General features: G+C 34.2%; 1 protein-coding gene across 6 annotated transcripts in view; it reads left to right on the plus strand.

Annotated features, from left to right (window-relative positions):
- NUBPL (NUBP iron-sulfur cluster assembly factor, mitochondrial) overlaps positions 1–22,291 on the plus strand; it is a 208,111-nt gene that overhangs the window by 70,408 nt on the left and 115,412 nt on the right. For all 6 annotated transcript variants that reach the window (XM_026007679.2, XM_072761371.1, XM_072761367.1 and 3 more), the window contains 2 exons: positions 8,517–8,556; positions 8,647–8,737. In XM_026007679.2, coding sequence (XP_025863464.1) covers positions 8,517–8,556; positions 8,647–8,737 — 131 coding nt within the window. The remainder of the gene's footprint in view (positions 1–8,516; positions 8,557–8,646; positions 8,738–22,291) is intronic.

The following is a 22,291-nucleotide window of genomic DNA, read 5'->3' on the forward strand; positions in this document are numbered from 1 at the left end:
TTTTTTTTTTTGTCACTGTGTTATGGGCATGCATTTTTAGTATGTTTCAAATCCCTGCTCCGGAACCCTTTTTATTTACAGTTAACTATTGCTGTTTAAAAAGGAATTTGTTGGGACATCTGGGTGGCTCAGCAGTTGAGCATGTGCCTTCGGCACAGGGTGTGATCCCAGAGTACTGGTATCGAGTCCCACATCGGGCTCCCTGCATGGAGCCTGCTTCTCCCTCTGCCTGTGTCTCTGCCTCTCTCTCTCTCTCTCTCTCTCTCTCTGTGTTTCTCATGAGTAAATAAATAGAATCTTCAAAAAAAAAATAAAATAAAAAGGAATTTGAGATTTTTAAGAAGCCAAGAGAGCTAAGAGAATAAAACCAATCTTACTTGGAATATAAATTAGATAAGAACACTGGAAATGTCACCATATCAACAGAAAAATTGTGGAGATTACAGAAATTTAGTTAAAAGTTATATCAAAATAACCAAAAACAGTCAACTGTAATGCTATAGCTAGTAATCCTAAGAACTTGCAATTGACTTAAAACATAATTCACATTACTTATGGAATAACTTGGTGTATTGTGCTCTGAAGCACTGTTAAATCGTTTCATGGAACTTGTCTGGGTGTCTTCAAGCATTAGAAGGAAAATCTATACTAGCTAACTATCCAACTGTGCGTTATCTTCTGATCTCATGTATTTGCATGATCTTAAGCCTCCTGCTTCTTTGGATATGTGTGTGGAAAAAATATGAAACTTAAACATATGTAAATAATATGGAACTTACTGCTTTTGTTGCTGCTGGCCGTTTAACTTTGGGCAGCTTAGTTTAGTTTTCTGATCTTAAACTACTTCATATGAAGTATGACATTTGAAGAATCTATATGTCATATAAAAACAACTTGTTCACAGCTAATAAGTGGCTAATTTCTGATAATTAATAATATTTTACTGCATTACAAATGCCTAGATGACCAAATATAGGGTGTGCAGGTTTCCTTCAGTATCTATTTACTTTTGACTATTGAGCTATTTAGAAAATTGTTTTGGTTATTATATAACCATAGGCTTTGAACACCAGTTATACTAAGTAAGGGGAATGTGATATTTAGTTGGGGAAGTGGGTTAGAGCCATAAAAAAATAATCATACAGGATAACATTTGTTAAGTGTTAGATCCTAGAGAAGATCAGAAAAGGAAATGATTATGGAGAGCTGGTTTGGAGGCTGCAGTGGAAGAAAGGGATAAAGCAGGGAGGAGGTTGGGGATAGGCTTCCACTTTTCTTTCCAACTGTAAAATGGAGATAGTACTTGCCTCATAGGATTGTTGTTAGGATTCGGTGAAATACGGTATCTGTAAAGTATCTTCTGCAGTGGCTCATGACATAAAATGTAACTCCTATTGTGTTACTCTTCTAGTGAACATAAGTGGTTCATTCTGCCATCTTTAAAATTTTTCCTTCCCAGATGCCTGACTACTCCTTTAACTCAGAGATCATGCATAGTTTTCATCTTAAATATCAACTGGTAGCCTGGAACATTGTTCTGAGTCCATTAACTGGTTTCAGCAGGAAAGAATGTGATCAGTTAGTGATTAGTTAGTGATAACTTATGATGCCAAGGCAGGTATAAAGAGCTGGAGGCCAGGAAGGGTGGTATGTGGTTTGTGGAAGTAGGAGCATGTAAATCACGTATTTATCATCTTTACTTAAAGTTCCATTATCACCTAGATTTTCTTTCATTTCTTCCTGTTACACTCAACAATATAAATCAGATTTTCAGAGGTAGTGTGTCAAGTTTATTATCTATACTTCTAGTTACTCAGTAAGTAATTTGCCGAGTGATTAAGTAAATGAATAAAATTTTAGCCTCATAGTAGACAAGAGTCTAAGTTACCACTTCTGCTCTAAAATATCCCTTATTTAGTCTCCCGTGTGTGTGTGTGTGTGTATTTATTTATTTTTTGTGAGAGAAGGTGCACACCAGCAGGGGGAGGAGACAGAGGGGGAGAGAGAATCTTAAGCAGGCTCCACACCCCACATGGGGTTTGATCTCATAACCCTGAAATCATGACCTGAGCTGGAACTAAGAGCCACCCAGGTGCCCCCCTTCCGTTTATAATCTACTGAGCATATTCCATTTAAAAATACTTGTATTTCCTACAAAGCTTAAGCTCTCAAGACTGGTGCACTTGTTTCATGTCCTTTTCCTAATGGAAATCACCCACATGAGAAAAGGAGAATTTTGTTTAAGGAAGGAATGAATTGGAAAAGAAAGGGACAGTTCCTTTTCCTGGGAAAGGAAAGGAAAGGTTGGATGTTAAGAAAGATACCTGAATGGCTTTCAATTTTGAGATGAATGGATGCCTATGAGGTTCCAAGTTGGTTCAAAAGGTAAAGTATGCTGAAGATAAATGAAAAAAAATTATAAAGGACTTTATTTATTTATTTATTTATTTATTTATTTATTTATTTATTTATTTATTTAAGAGAGTGAGAACAGGGGGAGAGGGAAGGGGGGAAGGAGAGAATCTTCAAGCAGACTCTACACTGAGTGTGAAGCCCAGCACAGGGCTTTATCCCAGGACCCTGAAATCATGACCTGAGCTGAAACCAAGAACCAGTCACTTAACCAACAGCCACGCAGGCACCCTGATAAATGAAATTTTATTCTATTTTATTTTCCAATAAATGAAATTTTAATATTAAAAGTGATAGGTATAAAATGGTAAAAACATTGAAGAATTTTCTTTATGGTCTTTCCTCTCCCTACTCTAATATTCTAGATATCCTTCCTTTCCACTACTAGATACAATTTTTTTAAATTTTTTAATTAATTAATTAATTTTATTTTTAATTTAATTTAATTTATTTTATTTTTAATTTTTTTATTGGAGTTCAGTTTGCCAACATATAGCATATCACCCAGTGCTCATCCTGTCAAGTGCCCCCCTCAGTGCCTGTCACCCAGTCACCCCAACCCCCCACCCACCTCCCTTTCCACTACCCCTGTTTGATTCCCAGAGTTAGGAGTCTCTCATGTTCTGTCTCCCTCAGTGGTATTTCCCACTCATTTTGTCTCCTTTCCCCTTTATTCCCTTTCACTATTTTTTATATTCCCCAAATGAATGAGACCATATAATGTTTGTCCTTCTCCGATTGACTTATTTCACTTAGCATAATACCCTCCAGTTCCATCCAGCGTTGGTGCCCATCGAAAGATGAATGGATAAAGAAGCTGTGGTATGTGTATACAATAGAATATTACTCAGCCACTAGAAATGACCAATACCCACCATTTGCTTCGATGTGGATACAGTTTTATTATACTGCCTTTAGGTTGTCCAGGTTGGCATTTGAATTTCGATATACTCCATTTTCCTGTCTTTACTCAACTTTCTCTAAATCCTTTTCTTCCAGGTAAACAAGTAGGGTATTTTAAACCTTTACTGGGTACTAAGTTGGTGGAACTACTTTGTTAAACCCAGCCACTTGAAGTTCTCCGGAAAGAATAGTAGCAGATTCAGCTTCTTTCTTGCATCTGATATCTCATAAAAAAGGATCTCGGTTTTAGAAAGAAAAGAAGGAATAGGAAAGTAGAGGGTGAGAAAGTGAAATTGTTAACTTTGTACTGGATATCCTTTCCTACTTTCTGGAGGTTCTTGTACCTTTGAATTTCTTGTCATGAATATGTACATAAAACCTTGTTTTTATAAAACTACTTTCTTTATCTACTTTATCTTAAATATTTTTAAAATTCATGAAATGAGGATGTATATTCTCTGTCCTCATTTAAAAAAATTGGATTTAATGCCTTTATTGTATGATTTCAACTTAGAATTTTTTTAGACATATATTCCTGAACCTTGGTGTTCAGTATATTTAAAACTCTTCTTTGATTTCTGGAGCCAGGGAACAGAGTAGTAAGTACAGAGATTTTTCCGGCATATTGCTAATACCAGATAAGTGTGAATGTCTACTACTTAGGTGAGGTGTAGAGATTACCTAAAAATAAAAAAATATAAAATATAAAAAATATTTAAAAAGTAAGAATGTGTTATTCAAAAGACACCAAAGAGTTCAGCAGAAGCTTGTTCAAGATAATAAACATGAATGCCTTGTACATTTGATTAATGTATTTTATATTTATACAATTGGAAAGTAGTTTAGGAACAGATTACTAGATAATACATAGAAAATGAAGGAAACACATAAATGCACCACAAAGGTCTTCCTACCACCAATTCAGGGAGACAAAGGAAAAATAATCATATTGTATGCTACATTGCTCAGCTGTTAATAACATTTATGTGATGATCTAATAAAAATGTATAATTACATTGAGAGAATGAGTGCATGAAAAGTGTGCCCGTGTTCATGAAAAAGAACTATATCCTATAATATTCTATGAGATTACTAGAAACTGTGAAACTTTGAATAAGGTTCACAGATTAATTAATCATACTATTTCATTAATTTCCTGCTTGTAGTAATTGTACTATGGTTATGGAAGATGGTAACATTAGGGAAAGCTAGGTAAATGGCATATGAGGACTCTGTACTGTTTTTATAACTTTCTGTAAGCCTAAGATTAATTCAAAAAAGAAGTTAAAAAAATCAGTCGAGTTGAGATTTGTTGGCTCTAGGGAGTAAGACATGGGAAAGGGTTGAGGATACTGACTTTCGGTAACAATTTTATAGTACAACTTGACTATTTTCTTAAAAATTGTTTTATTTGGGATACCTGGGTGGCTCAGTGGTTGGGCGCCTACCTTCGGCTCAGGTCATGATCCTGGGATCCGGGATTGAGTCCCACATCAGGCTCCCTGCAAGGAGCCTGCTTCTCCTTCTGCCTATGTCTCTGCCTCTCTTCCTCAGTCTGTGTCTCTCATGAATAAACAAATAAATCTTTTAAAAATTGTTTTATTTGAGGGGTACCTGAGTACCTGGGTGGCTCAGTGATTGAGTGTATGCCTTTGACTTGGGGATCTTGGGATAGAACCTGCTTCTCCCTCAGCCTCTGTCTGGCTCTCAGCGTGTGTCTATCATAAATACATAAAGTCTTTAAAAAATTGTTTTATTTAAGTTCAGTTTAATAATGTGTTATTAGTTTCAGAGGTAGAATTTAGTGCTTCAGTTGAATATATAGCACCCAGTGTGCATTACACCAAGTGTCCACCTTTATGCCCATCACCCAGTTACCCCATCCCCCCACTTGCCTCTCCTCTAGTAACCCTCAGTTTGTTTCCTACAGTTAAGAGTTTCTTATGGTTTGCCTCCCTCTCTATTTTAATTTTATTTTATTTTTCCTTCCCTTCCGCTATGTTCATCTGTTTTGTTTCTTAAATTCCACATATGAGTGAGGTCCTGTGTTGTCTTTCTCTGACTGACTTATTTTGCTTAGCATAATACCCTCTAGCTCTATCCATGTCATAGCAAATGGCAAGATTTCATTCTTTTTGATAGCTGAGTGATATTCTGTTATATATGTGTTTTATATATGTGTGTGTGTATGTGTGTGTGTGTATACACCACATCTTTATTCATCTGTCAGTGATCATCTGGGCTCTTTCCATATTTTGGCTATTATGGACATTGCTGCTGTAAACATTGGAGTTCCTTTTCCCCTTCAAATCACTATGTTTGTATCCTTTGGATAAATACTTAGTAGTGTAGTTCCTGGGTTGTAGGGTAAGAACTTGACTCTTTAATCTGTATGCATATAAAGTTGAAGAATATAGAAGTAAAAAAGTCCAGAGCACAATAAAGAAAGGTTATTTCTCTGAAATTTTAAGTTGGGAAAGAACTGACATATTAACTATGCCCATATGTCTTATCTACAGTTCTCAATTTCAGTCTCTTTAAGGAGAAACATTTATGGAATCTGACTACATAATCCTGCTAGATTTTTATGATCTGTCCTAATACTAGTCCAAATTGCATGAAATATCTAGAAGGTTTTTATTATACTTTGTTATGGTGGAGAAGTAGAATATAATAGAAGAATGAATGGGAATATGGTTGCACAGATAGTTTGATAAAATAAACTATATTTTATAGTAGTATAAACTTGTTAGTTAATTGTTTAAGTGTAAATTTTTTTTTTTTACTTAGACATAATCAGTAGATTGTTTTTCCCTTGAGATTAATGCAACTTCTTGCCTCATATTACAAAGTAGAGTTTAAAATAATTTTTTTATTGTGGTAAAATACCCATAACATAAAATTTACCATGATAACCATTTTTAAGTATATAAGTCAGTGACATTACATTCATAATGTTGTACAACCATCACCACCATCCATCTCTATAGCTCTTTTTGTCTTGTAAAACTGAAACTTCATATCCTTCAAACAGTAACTCCCCATTGCTCTCACTATGTGTCCCTGGCAACTGCCATTCTCCTTTTTGTCTGTATGATTTTTACTACTTTAAGTACTTCGTATAAGGAGAATAATACTGTATTTCTCTTTTTGTGACTAGCACTTAGCATAATGTCCTCATTATTCATCCATGTTGTAGCATATGTCAGAATTTCTTTCATTTTTAAGATTGAATAATATTCCATTGTCTATGTTTCATTTTTTGTTGTTTTTGTTGAGTTTTAAGATTTAATATATTCTGGATATGAATTCCTTATAAGATATATGATTTACAGATGTTTTCTCTCATTCTGTGGCATACTTTTTTACTTACTGTCTTTGATACACATTTAAAATTTTTCGTGAAGTCCTATTTTTCTAGTACTTTTGTTTCTTGTGCTTTTGATGTCATATCCAAGAAACATTGCTAAGTCCACTGACGTGAAGCATTCTATGTTTTCTTCTAAGAGTTTTATAGTTTTAGCTCTTACATTTAGGTCTTTGATCCATTTTGCCTTTTTTTTTTGGATCAATTTTGACTTAATTTTTCTATATGTAAGGGTCTAACTTCGTTCTTTTGCATGTGGACATCCAGTTTTCTCAGCACCAGTTTTTGAAAAGACTGTCCTTACCCCACTGAATGGCCTTGGCTTCCCATCAAAAAAGTGTTTGACTGTATATGTGATGGTTTTATTTCTAGGTTTTTTGTTCTATTCCATTGGTCCCTTTATCTGTCTTTATGTTGGTATCTCACTGATTTGCTTACTGTAGCATTGTAATAAATTTTGAAATCAGGAGATGTGAATCCTCCAACTTTGTTCTTCTTTTCTAGATTGGTTTGCCTGTTTGGAATCCCCTGAGATTCCATATGAATTTTAGGACGGATTTTTTTATTTCTGCAAAAAATGTCATTGGAATTTTGATAGGGTTGCATTGAATCAGTAGATTGCTTTGGGCAGTATTGAGAATATTAAGTCTTCCAGTCAGTGAACATGGTATGTGTTTCCTTTTATTTATGTCTTCTTTGACTTTTTCAGCAATATTTTGAGGTTTTCATTGTACAAGTCTTTGGCCTCCTTTGTTACCTTAATTCCTAAGTGTTTGATTCTTTTTGATGCTCTTATAAATGGGAATGTTTTCATAATTTTCTTTTCAGATTGTTTATTATTAGTTTATAGAAATTCAATGGATTTTTTTGTGTTGCCTTTATATTCTGCTACTTTGCTGAGTTCATTTATTAGCTCTAATAGTTTTTTTTTGTGGAATCTTTAGGGTTTTCCATAAGATAATATCATCTGCAAACAGAGAAAATTGAATTCTTCCTTTCCAATTTGGATACTGTTCATTTCTTTTTCTTATCTAATTGCTCTGGCTCTTTCAGTATTATGTTGAATAGAAGTGGCAGAAGTGGGCATCCTCGTCTTGTTCCTGATCTTAGAGGAAAAACTTTATCTTTTACCATTGAGTCTGATGTTTGCTATGAGTCTTTCATATACTGCTTTTATTATGTCGAAATACAAAATAGAATTTTTCTATTCTTGGATTTTTTATACTTTACAAATTCTTCAAGTAAGGACAAAAGAAGAAATACAGAGAACTTATTAGATGCCTATGTGCATATTTGTATGTGTACTTGTCATATATATGCATAATATGTATGTAGTTTTTATTATTTATATATGAATAACATTGGTGGATAAATTACTTATTTTTTAGAAACACTTGAAAATTATATATAGTTTCTTTTTTTTTGAAAGATAATTATTTGAGAGAGAGAGTGAGAGATAAAGAGAGGAAGCACAAGTGAGGGAGAGGGTCAGAGGGAAAGGGAGAAGTAGGCTTCCTGCTTAGTAGGGTCCTGGGATCATGACTTGAGCCAAAGACAGACAGTTAATTGACTGGGCCACCCAGATGCCCCTAGATGGATTGCTTTTTAATCAAGCTATATTCCAACTATTTGTAGGTATTGGAACTATTGGTTGTATGATTGGTATAATATTTAAACTGTTGCAGATTGAGGTGAATCAGTTGAAAATTAAAGAGCAACATATGAGTAGCCATTTATATTTTTAATTTGACACTTTTTTGAGTTAATTTGACACTTTTTGATAAGAAAATAGGTCAGTATGTTTATATATGTATATTTTTTGTTTTAATTTCAGACAACCTAATGAGACCTCTTTTGAATTATGGTATTGCTTGGTAAGTATATCTTTTTTACTTTATGCTACTTTTCAGAGTAATATTGATTAATATATGTAAATTAGTTATATTTTTGGTTTACTGTTACAGTATGTCTATGGGCTTCTTGATTGAAGAGACTGCACCAGTTGTTTGGAGAGGCCTTATGGTAATGTCAGCCATTGAGAAACTGTTGAGGCAGGTAAGAAAATTGCATTGAATATCATTTTATTATTGGCACACTGTGGTTATTGCACTTGCTGATTGGGGAGTTGTTAAAATTTGCAGTCAGGTTTGAGATGTTTTGCAAAAGAATCCAGCTGATAGACTGAGTATATAAGGACTTACTTATATGGCGCCAAGACCAATTTCACTGGTCTGTGATTTAATCTTCCCCATTGTTTCTAGTTAAAATCCTAATGTCTTATTTTATATTGTTCTTTTGCCTTGTTTCATCTGCGGTGAGATCAAGAAATTTATTTTATAAGTAATCTGCCGTCTTTAAATTTATGATGAATCTCATTATGGCCAATATTGAGTTATAAGGGCAGTGTAGATGTTCTTGGGGTATAGAAAAAATTCTATAAATCATGCTCATTTTAAAATTGCTTTAGAACAAAATGATTTTTTTTTATTTTGAGTACATCTGGCTCTATATTTATGTATATAATATCTTTCCAATCAACTTACATTTATCCTTAAGGAAGAGAACAGTTGATTGGGTAACCTAAAAATATCAGATGGGCTATATGTTATTTATGGAAACAACTTTGATTTTTTTTCTAGTAGATGTGAATATATAGTTAATTATGTTCTAGGTAAATATTATAAGTAATTTGGATTTTCTCCACTATTTACAGCAATTACCACTTATTTATTCAGATTTCACTTTGGGTCAGGCACCATGTCATTGGTTGACAATTCTAATCATAGATATTCCTGTATTCATTTCTAATTGCAAGAGTTGGTAGATGAAATATGTCTTGAATTCTTCTTTTTTTGATTGTCACATCTTGTCTTTCTTCTGCTACTTGAGTTCTAATAAATGTGCTCTTTGATCTCTGGTCCCAGAATCCTCCTCCTTTCCTAGTGCATTCAAGTCTTGCTGTATTACCTCCTCTTTTATATTTCAGTTATACTCCCAACAATACCTCTTCTTTACCAATTCCTTTGTGACCTTAATCTTTATCCTTTATTTGTGTGGATTAACTCAGCCTCTATTTTTTTTAAGGAAATTATAAAACAGTCTTTATTCAGCTTATATTTAAAGTTAGAGTCAATAGAAATTTAGGAACAGAAAAGAAAAATTCTGATTTTTGTTATCAGAATATTTTAAATGCTAATTTTTCCCCTCCTCTATTAGTGTTGTAATTCTCAACAGGAAATGATTCAGATTTTCACCTAAGCCTTATGGATGGCCACAAGAAGATGAAAATACTTCTGCTTTCCACAGTGAACAAAGACTTAGAGATCCAAATCAGTGATAAGAGACACATAGATAAGCCAAGTGTTGGTGCTCTCCTCTGAGTGATGCAGGATCCTGCCTCTAAGTGTCCTTTTTAAGTAATAAGATCCACTTGAGCCTCAGATTGCAACAGGTGGTGAAAACATCTCTGCAAAGGAGCCCCTGAAGGTGAAAGAGAGAGATAGGTGTGCACATGCCCTCAGGAGAGGGGCAAAGGGAATGTCTCACGGTAGAATTGAGAGTAAACCTGACAGTGCAAATCGATTATGATGCAAAAAATTTGCACCTGAAACTTAGATTTAGTAACTGTTTTTATAAATGAAGAAAACTTTATGAGACCAGAAGTGAAAGATCAAAAGTCTGAAGGAACCAGAATATATTGTTTTTTCATTGTGTGAGATACTGGGGAAGAGAGGAAGCATAGGATCCCATTCCATAGTCTCAGCTAATATCCCTCCAATAACCCAGCCTTTTTATCTACTGCTGAATACTGTCAGAGAATATAGAATAATTGTGTTAATTGCTGGCATTATACATTTTTGGTCTCTGAATTCAGCTACCTCTCTTCACTTCAGTCATCTGACATTATTCATGTTTACCTCAATATTCATCAAATGCTAAGTTTAAAAAATATTTATGGAATTTGATAGTCTGGCAGAGAACCTAGTGGAGATTTGGATATTTGGCTCTCTGGCACATAAATCATAAAAAATCAATTTACTCTGATAAGTGAAAGTATGTTTTTAGCAAACATGCTATAAAATATCAGATAAAAGATGGGGTGAGAAAATGACTCCATAACTTATTTTATTGGGATACTCTAGATATCCTCTAAGATATTAGGTCATTACATATTTATCTTACAGTCTTTTGAAAAGTTACTGTTATCGTTTCTGCATTTTAATTGTAACTGAAAAGCTGATATTTTTGGATTACACTATGACCGGTACTGATCATCTCAACTGCTAATTCAGGAGTGTTTTGGTTTTGTTTTTTGCTTTGCTTTAGAAAGCAGTTTTTGGTAAGTTTAACATCCTTTGTGAAAGTTTAGTAGCTGGATAGATGTTCTGTACAGCATTGGGTTGTGGAGGCTACCTGATTCATTGGCTGCTGAAAAAAATTAAGTGTAATATCCATACAGAAGAATGTACAAGTCAGAAGTCTACAGATAGATGGATTATCCCAAAGTGAAAATTCCTATATAATTTTTCAAGACATGATAAATAGAATATTAGTATTCTAGAAGTTCCTTTCATGTCTCTTTCTAGTTGCTGTTTTGAGGAGAAGATAAGTACTTGTGGTCAGTCTGCCATCTGAACTGAAAGTCTGGTTTAAAGTTTTTTTCCTTTGTCTCATGATATTTTATTGAGTTAAATTTATACGTGCTATGCGATGCGAGATCTTATGTGTATGGTTTAGTAATTTTTGATAAATGTATATTCCTGTGTAACCACACCCCAATCAAGATAGAGAACATTTCCAGCCACTACAACATTTCCTTGGGTTTCCTCCTCCACTCATAGACCATCACAGTTGTGATTTCTAAGATCATAAGTGAGTTTTGTTTTGTTCTTATACTTCATATAAATGGAACCCTACAGACTATATAGCCTTTGATGTCTGGTTTCTTTCTCTTAGCCTAATGCTTTTGAACACCATCCTTGTTGTTGCATATATAAGTAGTTGAGTCGTTTTTATTGCTGAGTAGTATTTCCATCACATGAATACAATCAAATAATGTTTGTTCTTTTGTTGATGGACATTTGGATAGACACCAGTTTTTTGGCTATTATGAATAACCCTGCTATAAATACTTGTACAGGTGTTCATAAGACTTACAGTTGCTTCACATTTTGTCAGCATTTGGTGTTGTCAGTCTCTTCACTAGTGGGTATAAAATGATACCTTCCCACTGTTTTAGTTTGTGCTTTCCTGATGATCATTGATGTTTAGCTCCTTTTCATGTGCATATTAGATATCTCTGTATCTTCCATTATCAAGTGACTGTTCAAGTCTTTTACTCATTTTTTTTTTAATTGGCTCATTTTTCTTCTTGTAATCAAGTTGCAGAGTTTAAATATACTCTGGCTATGAGTCCATTGTCAGATATATGTATTGGGCATATTTCTTCTAGTCTCTGTAGCTTGCCTTTTGATTAACTGATGTTTTAAATTTTCATGAAATCCAATTTATCGAAAAAAAAATTTTTTTAATGCTGAGTGCTTTTTGTGTCCTAAGAAATGTTTGCCTGTATACCCCAAGGTAACAAAGATATTCTTATATACTTTTCCTCAACACTTTATAGTTTTGGCCTGCACATCTTGAATTAAATTTTGTGTGGGAAGTGAGATAAGGGTTTATATTTTTTCACAGCTGTGGTATAATAGCAAATATATTTGTTCTTTGTCCCTGAGTCCTGGTGCAAAGCTCCTAAAAACTCTTGGGATGTCCTGAGTGATGGAGTATCTTTTGTGATTCATGAGGAACCCCTTTTTGAGCACACTGAGTTCATGCTAGTAAGGTGACTTAGGATGGGGGCCCCTGGATAGTCTCTCAGGATGGGGCTGATCACCAGAAAGACCAATTGTTTAGAGGGTTAGAACTTTCAGCCCCACCCACTAGCCTTTGGGAAAGGAATGGAGGGTGGGGTGCATATTAAACTCTGAAAACTGTTAATGAGCTGCTGATTGGTGGTGGGTTGTGTTCTGTGGGGACAGAAGCTCCTATGCAGAGGGCCTTTTTGGACCTTGCCCTTTTATCTTTTCATCTAGCTATTTATATCCTTTCTAATACCCTTTATCATAAACTAGTCATCATAAGTAAATGTGTCTCTGAGTTCTGTGAGTTGCTCTAGCAAATTAATCAAACCTGAAGGAGAGGGTCATGGAAACCTCTGATTTATAGCTAGTCAGTCCAGAAGCACAGGTAATAACTTGGACTTGTGATTGGTGTCTGATTGGTGGGAGTAGTCTGGTGAGACTAAGCCCTTAATTAACTTGTGGAATCTGATGCTGTATACTGGTAGATAGTGTCGGAATCAAACTAAATGCTTGGTGGAGGGGAAAACAAATAGTAGTTTATCTAGTTCTAGCACCGTTTGTTTAAAAGACTTCCTTTCCCCCCTAGAAATCTTAAAGTCAGAAAGGGTGAGGCTTCCAACTTTTTTTTTTTTTCAGAATTGTATTAGCTACATTAGGGTCTTTTCCGTTTCTGTATAAATTTTAGATTCAGCTTGTCAATTTGTACAGAAAAGCATGTTTGTATTTTCATTAAGATGTTACTGAATATATTAGATCAATATTTTGTGAATCAAGATTCTGACAACATTGAGGCTTCTAATCCATTAGCATGGTATGTTTCTATACTTATTTAGATTTTCTTTAATTTCTTGGAGTAATATATAGTTTCTAGTGTATTGGTCTTGTACTTTTGTTAAATTTATTCTAAGTATTTTATATCTGAGATGATTTTGGAATTGTCTTTTGTTTTTTTTATTTTTTTTTGTTTTTTTTTTGGAATTGTCTTTTGTATTTAATTTCAAGTTGTTTGCTGTTAGGACATAGAATATACACTATCTTTGTATAATAACCTTGTGTTATGTGACTTTGCTAAATTTGTTTTTAAAGTGGTCATTTAGTAGCTTTCTTGGTACTTTATATGCACATGATTATGTTATCTGCAAGTAAAACAGCTTCACTGCTTCCTTTCCAGTCTATTTCTTTCATTTCATTTTCTTGCTTTCTTACTGCACTACCTAGTACCACAAGTACCGCGTTGAACAGAAAAGAGGAGAGCAGACATCCTTGTCTTCATCTGAATTTGTAGGGTAGAGGAACAATAAGTATTTCATCTTTAAGAATGATAGTAGGTTTTCACTGATGCACTCTCTCTTTCCTGTCTCTTTGTTTACTAAGAGTTTTTATTGTGAATGGGCATTGAATTTTTTCAAATGCTTTTTCTTCCTCATTTACTGAAATGATGATGTTACTTTTTTTCTTTTATTTTATGGATGTAGTGTTTTACATTGCTTTTCTGTGTCAGACCAACCTTATATTCTTGGGATAGATTAATCTTATTTTAATTATAATAAGTAATATTGTAATTACTTCTAATATATTGCTAGATTAAAATTTGCTAATATTTTATTAAGGAGTTTAAGGAGTTTTATTAAGGAGTTTTAGATCAGTATTTGTAAGGAATATTAATAGTTTAATGTTAATTAATATTAATAGTTCCTATTCTTTTTTTCCTGTAATATCTTTTTCTGGTATTGTATGGGAGCTATCTTGCCCTTGTAAAATAAATTTGGAAGTACTTTCCTCCTCTTATCTTTTGTGAAAGTGTCGGTATAAAATTATTAGCTTTGGTGTAATGTTTTGTATTTAGTGGAATTTATCAAGGAAATCTGGGACTGGAGTGTTTGTTTTTTTCTCCTTGATTGAGGGAGCAGGTTTCTGAGGATTAATTCTATTCAGACTTTTAATTTCATCTTCTTTTGGTTTTGTTGTGTTTTATAGGAGTTTATTATTTCACCTGAGTTACAGAACATATACATAAGATTGTTCACAATGCCTGCAGCCTTTTAATTTTTATTTATTTATTTAGCCTACTGCTTTTTGAAATAGAATATGAGATGCAGTGTATATGAGATGCAGTGTTTCCTCTTCCTAGTATTGGTAATTTGTTTTTGCTAGGGTTTATCAATTTTATTATTTTTTTCCAAGAATCAAATTTTAGCCTTTAAAATGTTCTCTATTTTATTTTTGTTTCCTATTTCATTGTTTTCTGCTATTTCTACTTTCTTCCTTCTTAAAGTTTTAGGCTTAATTTGCTCTTCTTTTTTCTACCCTCATAAGTTAGAAACTTAGAAAATTGATTTTAAATATTTCTTTTTTTTTTTTTTTTTGGTATAAGCAGTTGTGACTGTAAATTATCTTTAGTCATTTCTTAGAATCCTGCAAATTCTGATGTGTTGTGTTTTCATTGTCATTCATTTCAAAATAAATAATTTCTAATTTCCTTTTTAAAATTTTTGTAGTGTGTTTAATTCCTAACATTTGGGGATCCTTTTAATAACATTGGTATTTATTTCTAGTATAATTTTGTTCTGATTAGAGAATTTACTCCGTAAAATGTTATTTATTTATTTATTTATTTATTTATTTATTTATTTATTTATGATAGTCAGAGAGAGAGAGAGAGAGAGAGGCAGAGACACAGGCAGAGGGAGAAGCAGGCTCCATGCACCGGGAGCCTGATGTGGGATTCGATCCCGGGTCTCCAGGATCGCGCCCTGGGCCAAAGGCAGGCGCCAAACCGCTGCGCCACCCATGGATCCCCCGTAAAATGTTAATCTTTAAAATTTTTTTGAGACTTCCTGGACTAGCACGTGGTCTTTGTAATTGTTCCATATGCCTTTAGAAAGAAATTGTATTTTGCAGCTCTTGTGATTAATATTCTGTTAATTACACTTAGGTCAAGTCGACTGTATTGTTCAATTCATTAATATCTTTACTGACTTCTTATCTAGTTACTCTGTCATCTACTGAAAGAGGATGGTTAAAATCTTCAACTCTGATTCTGGATTTTCTTCTATTTGGTTTTCACTTCATATATTTTGAATCTCTAAACACGCATTTAGACTTGTTATATCTTCCTGGTGAATTGCTCTTTTATTGTTGTGAAATCTTTCTCTTTATCGGTGATAAACTCTCATCTTTATCTGATGCTAATATAGCAACATTAGTTGTCTTACACATACCATTTCCATAGAATATTTTTTTTATCCTTTTAACCTTCTGTTTCATTATATTTAAAGTGGATTATTTTGTAGACAGCATTTAGTTGTAGTATCTTGATGATATTATCCAGCCTGAGAATCTTTGGCTTTTAATTAGAGTGCTTAGTCCATTTACACTTGCTGTAATTATTGATATGGCTTGTTTTAAGTCTACCATTTTAACTTTTTTTCTCATTTATTTCATCTATTTTTTCTTCCTGTTTTTTTGTATGTATTCCTTTGCATAAATGAAATATTTCTTTAATTCTGTTTGAATTCTTTAGTTGACTTTTAAAAAAGATTTATTTACTTGTTTTAGAGAGAAAGAGAGCACACGTGTATGCACGTGTGCACAGGGAGTAGGAGGAGGGGCAGAGGGAGAGGGAGAGAGAGAATCTCCAGCAGACTCCTAGCTAAGTGAGGAGCCCAATGTGGGGCTTGATCCTGCAACCCTGAGATCATGATCCAAGGCAAAATCAAGAGTTGGATGCTTAACTGACTGAGCCACCCAGGTACCCCACTTCTATTGACTTTACCTATACCTCTTTTTAAAAATATTTTTAATTTTTTATGTAAATTTGGTTAATTAACTTATAATGTATTATTAGTTTCAGAAGTAGAGGTCATTGATTCATCAGTCTTATATAATACTCTGTGCTCATTACATCACATGCCCTCCTTAATGTCCATCACCCAATTACCCCATCTCCCCATCTCTCCTCCCCTCCAGTGACTCTCAGTTTGTTTCCTATGATTGAGAGTCTCTTATGGTTTGTCTTCCTCTCTGATTTTGTCTTTTATTATTTTCCTCTCTTCTCCTATAATCCTCTGTTTTGTTTCTTAAATTCCACATATAAGTGAGACCATACGATAATTGTTTTTCTCTGACTTATTTTACTTATCATAAATCCCATCCATGTCGTTGCAAATGGCAAGATTTCTTTTTTTTTTTTTTTGATGGATGAGAGTATTCCATTGTATATATGTATATATCACATCTTCTTTATCCATTTATCTGTCGATGGACATCTGAATTCTTTCCATAGTCTGGCTATTATGGACATTGTTGCTATAAACATTGGGGTGCAGGTGCCCCTTCAGATCACTCCATATGTATCCTTAGGGAAAATCCCTAGTAGTGAAATTGCTGGGTCATAGAGTAGCTCTATTTTTGACTTTTTGAGGAAACTTCATACTGTTTTCCAGAGTGGCTACACCAGCTTGTATTTCCACCCACAGTGTCGGAGGATTCCCCTTTCTCTGTATCCTCGCCAGCATCTGTTGATTTCTGACTTGTTAATTTTAGCCATATTGACTGGTGTGAGGTGGTATCTCTTTGTGGTTTTGATTTGTATTTCCCTGATGATAAGTGACGTTGAACATTTTTGTTCATGTGTCTGTTGGCCATTTGTATGTCTTTGGAGAAATGTCTGTTCATGTCTTCTGCCCATTTCTTGATTGGATTATTTGTTCTCTGGGTGTTGATTTTGGTGAATTCTTCATAAATTTTGGATAGTAGTCCTTTATCTGATATGCCATTTGCAAATATCTTCTCCCATTCTGTCTGTTGTCTTTTGGTTTTGTCAACTATTTCATTTGCTGTGCAAAAGCTTTTTATCTTGATGAAATCCCAATAGTTAAGGTTTTGCCTTTGTTTCCCTTGCCTTTGGAGACATATCCAACAAGAAATTGTTGCGGCCAGGTCACACAAAGGTTCTGCCTGTGTTCTCCTCTAGGATTTTGATAGGTTTCTGTCTCACATTTACGTCTCTCATCCATTTTGAGTCTTTTTGTGTATGGTATAAGGAAATGGTCCAGTTTCATTCTTCTGCATGTGGCTGTCCAATTTTCCCAGCACCATTTGTTGAAGAGACTGTCTTTTTTCCATCGGATATTCTTTCCTGCTTTGTTGAATATTAGTTGACCATAGAGTTGAGGGTCCATTTCTGGCTTCTCTTCCATTGATCTAATGTGTCTGTTTTTATGCCAATATCATACTGTCTTATTGGTTACAGCTTTGTAATTGAGCTTGAAGTCCAGAATTGTGATGCCAACAGTTTTGGTTTTCTTTTTCAACATCCCTTTGGCTATTTGGGATCTTTTCTGGTTCCATAACAAATTTTAGGATTATCGTTCCAACTCTGTGAAATAAGTTGATTGTACTTTGATAGGGATTGCATTGAATGTATAGATTGCTCTAGGTAGCATGGATATTTTAACAATATTTCTTGTTCCAATCTATGAGCATGGAACATTTTTCCATTTCTTTGTGTCTTCCTCCATTTCTTTCATGTATATTTTATGGTTTTTTGAATGTACAGATCCTTCACTTCTTTGGTTAGGTTTATTCCTAGGTATCTTATGGTTTTGGGTGCAATTATAAGTGGGATGGACTCCTTAATTTCTCTTTCTTCAGTCTCATTGTTAGTGTGTAGAAACGGATTTCTGTGCACTGATTTTATACCCTGCCATTTTGCTGAATTCCTGTATGAATTCTAGCAGTTTTGACGTGGAGTCTTTTGGGTTTTCCATGAAGAATATCATGTCATCTACAGAGAGTGAGAGTTTGACAACTTCTTTGGTGATTTGGATCTTTTTGTTGTCTGATTGCTGAGGCTAGGACTTCTAGTACTATATTGAATAGCAGTGGTGATAGTGGATATCCTTGTCGTGTTCCTGACCTAGGGAAAAAGCTCTCAATTTTTCCCCACTGAAAATGATATTCACTGTGGGCTTTTTATATATGTGCCTTTTATGATATTGAGGTATGTTTTCTCTATCTCTACACTTTGAAGAGTTTTCAGGAAGAAAGGATGCTGTACTTTGTCAAATGTTTTTTCTACATCTATTGAGAGGATCATATGGTTCTTGTCCTTTCTTTTATTATTGTAGTATATCACATTGATTGATTTGAGGATGTTGAACCACCCTTACAGACCAGGAATAAATCCCACTTTGTTGTGATAAATAATCCTTTTAATGTACTATTGGATCTTATTTAACCATACCTTTTCATATTATTATTCTGTGGCTACTTAGGAATTATAATAAACTTTCTTAACTTTTCACATTGTTTTTAAGCTTTATATTGTGCTTCTTGATATAAAATTTTTTCAAGGTATTTTATTTTATTTATTTTATTTTTCTTTTTATTTTAATTCTGATGTTAATATACAGTGGTATTTTCTGGTATAAAATATAGTGATTCAATAATTCTGTACTTCACTCAATGCTCATTAAGATATTGTACTCTTAATCCCTATCATCTATTTCTCTCTCTCATTTCCCTTTGTTCATTTGTTTTGTTTCTTAAATCCCACATATGAGTGAAATCATATGGTGTTTGTCTTTCTCTGACAGACTTTATTTGGCATTTTACTCTCCAGCTCCATCCCTCTTGTTGCAAATGGCAAGATTTCATTCTTTTCTTTTTTTTTTTTTTTTCTGAATTGTATATATACACAACATTTTCTTAACCATTCGTCTATTCATAAACACTTGGGCTGCTTCCATAATTTGGCTGTTGTAAATAATGCTGCAGTAAATATAGGGGTGCATATATGCTTTTGAATTAGTGTTTTATATTCTGTGGGTAAATATCCAGTAGTACAGTTACTAAATCACATGATAATTCTATTTTAAGTTTTTGAGGAATCTCCATACTGTTTTCCACAGTGGTTCCACCAGTTTGCATCTCACCAGTAGTCCACGAGGATTTCTTATTCTCATACCTTTGCCAACACTTATTGTTTCTTGTGTTCTTGATTATACCCATTCTGACAGGTGTGAGATGATATCTCATTGTGATTCGGATTTGCATTTCCCTGATGATAAGTCTTATTGAACATTTTTTTCATATGTCCATGGTCATCTGTGTGTTTTCTTTGGAGTAATGTGTGTTCATGTCTTCTGCCCATTTTTTCATTGGGTTTTTTGTGGGTGATTTTGTGTGTGTGTGTGTGTGTGTGTGTGTGTGTGTGTGTGTGTGTGTGTGTTGAGTTTGCTAAGTTCTTTATATATTTTGGATACTAACCCTTTATCAGATATGTCACTTGCAAATATCTTCTCCCATTCAATATGTTGTCATTTAGTGTTGTTGATTGTTTCCTTTGTTGAGGAGAAGGTTGTTGTTTTTTTAAAGATTTTGTTTATTTATTTATTTGAGAGAGAGAGAGCAAGAATGAGCAGGGGGAAGCATGGAGGGAGAAGCAGACTCCCCACTGAGTGAGAGTCTGACGTGGCTTTCAATCTCAAGACCCTGAGATCATGACCTGAGCCGAAGGCAGCTGTCTAAACTGACTGAGCCACCCAGGTACCCCTGTTGTACAGAAGCTTACTATTTTGATGTAGTCCCAATAGTTTGTTTTTGTTATTTCCCTTGCCTCAGGGAACCTACCTGGAAAAAAGTTGCTATGGCCGATGTCAGAGAAATTACTGCCTGAATTCTCTTCCTGGATTTTTATGGTTTCATATCTCATGTTTAGATACTTAATTTGAAAAAAAAAAAGATACTTAATTTGTTTTGAGTTTATTTTTGTGTATGGTGTAAGAAAGTGGTCCAGTTACATTCTTTTGCGTGTAGCTGTCCTGTTTTCCCAGCATCATTTGTTGAAGAGACTGTCTTTCTCTCATTGAATATTCTTACCTTCTTTGTCAAAGATTAATTCACCATATAATTGTGGGTTTATTTCTGGGCTTTCTATTCTGTTTTATTGATATATGTGTCCTTTTTGTGCCATTATTGTACCATTTTGATTACTACAGCTTTATAGTATAATTTGAAATTGTGATAACTCTAGCTTTGTTTTTCTTTTTTCAAGATTGCTTTGGCTATTCAGGGTCTCTTGTGATTCCATACAAATTTTAGGATTATTTATTCTAGTTCTGTGAAAAATGCTGTTGATATTTTGATAGGGATTGCATTAAGTGTAGATTCCTTTGAGTAGTATGGACATTGTAACAGTGTTATTCTAATTCTGTATTCTATATATTATTCTAATGCATGAGCATGAAATGTCTTTCCATTTATTTGTATTGTCCTCAGTTTCTTTCATCAGTATTTTACAGGTTACAGAGTACAAGTCTTTTACCTTCTTGGTTAAGTTTATTCCTAGGTATTTTATTATTTTTGGTGCAATTATAAATGGAATTGATTTCTCTTTCTGTTGCATCATTATCAAATACAACAAACTTCTGTACAATGACTTTATATCCTGTGACCTTACTGAATTCATTTATCAGTTCAAGTGGTTTTTTGGTGGAGTCTTTGGGGTTTTCTAGAGTATCCTGTCATCTGCAAATTATGAAAACTTTACTTATTCCTTACCAAGCTGAGTGTCTTTTATTTTTTTCTCTTGTCTGATTCTTGTAGCTAGCACTTTCAGTACTGTGTTAAGTGAAAGTGGTGAGAATGGAAGTTCTTATCTTGTCCCTGACCTTAGAGGGAAAGCTCTCAGTTTTTCCCTATTGAGTATGATAGTAGCTGTGGGTTTTTCATGTATGGCCTTCATAATATTGAGGTATGTTCCTTCCAAATCTTCTTTATTTTGAGGTTTATCATGAATGGATGTACTTTGTCAGATGCTTTTTCTGCATCTATTGAAATGATCATACGATTTTTGTTTTTTCTCTTACTGATGTGATATATCATGTTGATTGATTTGCAGATATTGAACCATGTATCACAGGAAGAAGTCCCACTTGATTGTGGTGTACTTCATATAAAAATAATTATAACAGCATAGTTCACTTAATCACCTTCCATTCTTTGTGTATTATTGTGATTTATTTTTTTTATTTTTAGGGAGAAAGAAAACAAGCTCAGGGGAGGGGACAGTCAAAAGGAGAGGGAGGAAGAGAATCCGAAGCAGGCTCTACACCCAGCACAGAGACTGTGACCTGAGCCAAAATCAAGAGTCAGAGGTTGAACCATTGAGCCACCAGATATCCATTTTGTGATGTATTTTAAATATATGTACATTATTGGGGCACCTGGGTGGCTTAGTTCAGTTAAGTGTCTGCCTTTGGCTCAGGTCATGATCCCAGCATCCTGGGATTGAGCCCAAGTTGGGCTGCTCACTCAGCAGGGAGTCTCCTTTTCTCTCTGCCCTTCCCCTGCTCATGTGTTCACTCTCTCTTTTCTCTCTTTCTCTCTCAAATAAATAAATAAAATCTTTAAAAAAAGATTACAATAGACTGTTTCCTTAGTTTCTCTGAAGAATGACTGTTTAAATAAACTGATAACACTCTATTTTGAGATTTATAATGTACCTATATCTATTTTTTTTAAAGATTTTGCTTACTGAAGCTCCGGGGTGGCATTTTAAGAAAAAAGATTTTATTTGTTTATTTGAGAGAGACAGAGATAACAACACAGATAGCAAGAGAGCACAAGTGGGGAGTAGAGTGAGAAGCAGAGAGCCCAATATGGGGCTTGGTCCCAGGACCCTGGAATCATAACCTGAGCTGAAGGCTATTGCTTAACCAATTGAGCCACGCAGGTACCCCAGTAA

This window comes from Vulpes vulpes, chromosome 6, assembly GCF_048418805.1.
Source record: "Vulpes vulpes isolate BD-2025 chromosome 6, VulVul3, whole genome shotgun sequence".
Classification (NCBI taxonomy): domain Eukaryota; kingdom Metazoa; phylum Chordata; class Mammalia; order Carnivora; family Canidae; genus Vulpes; species Vulpes vulpes.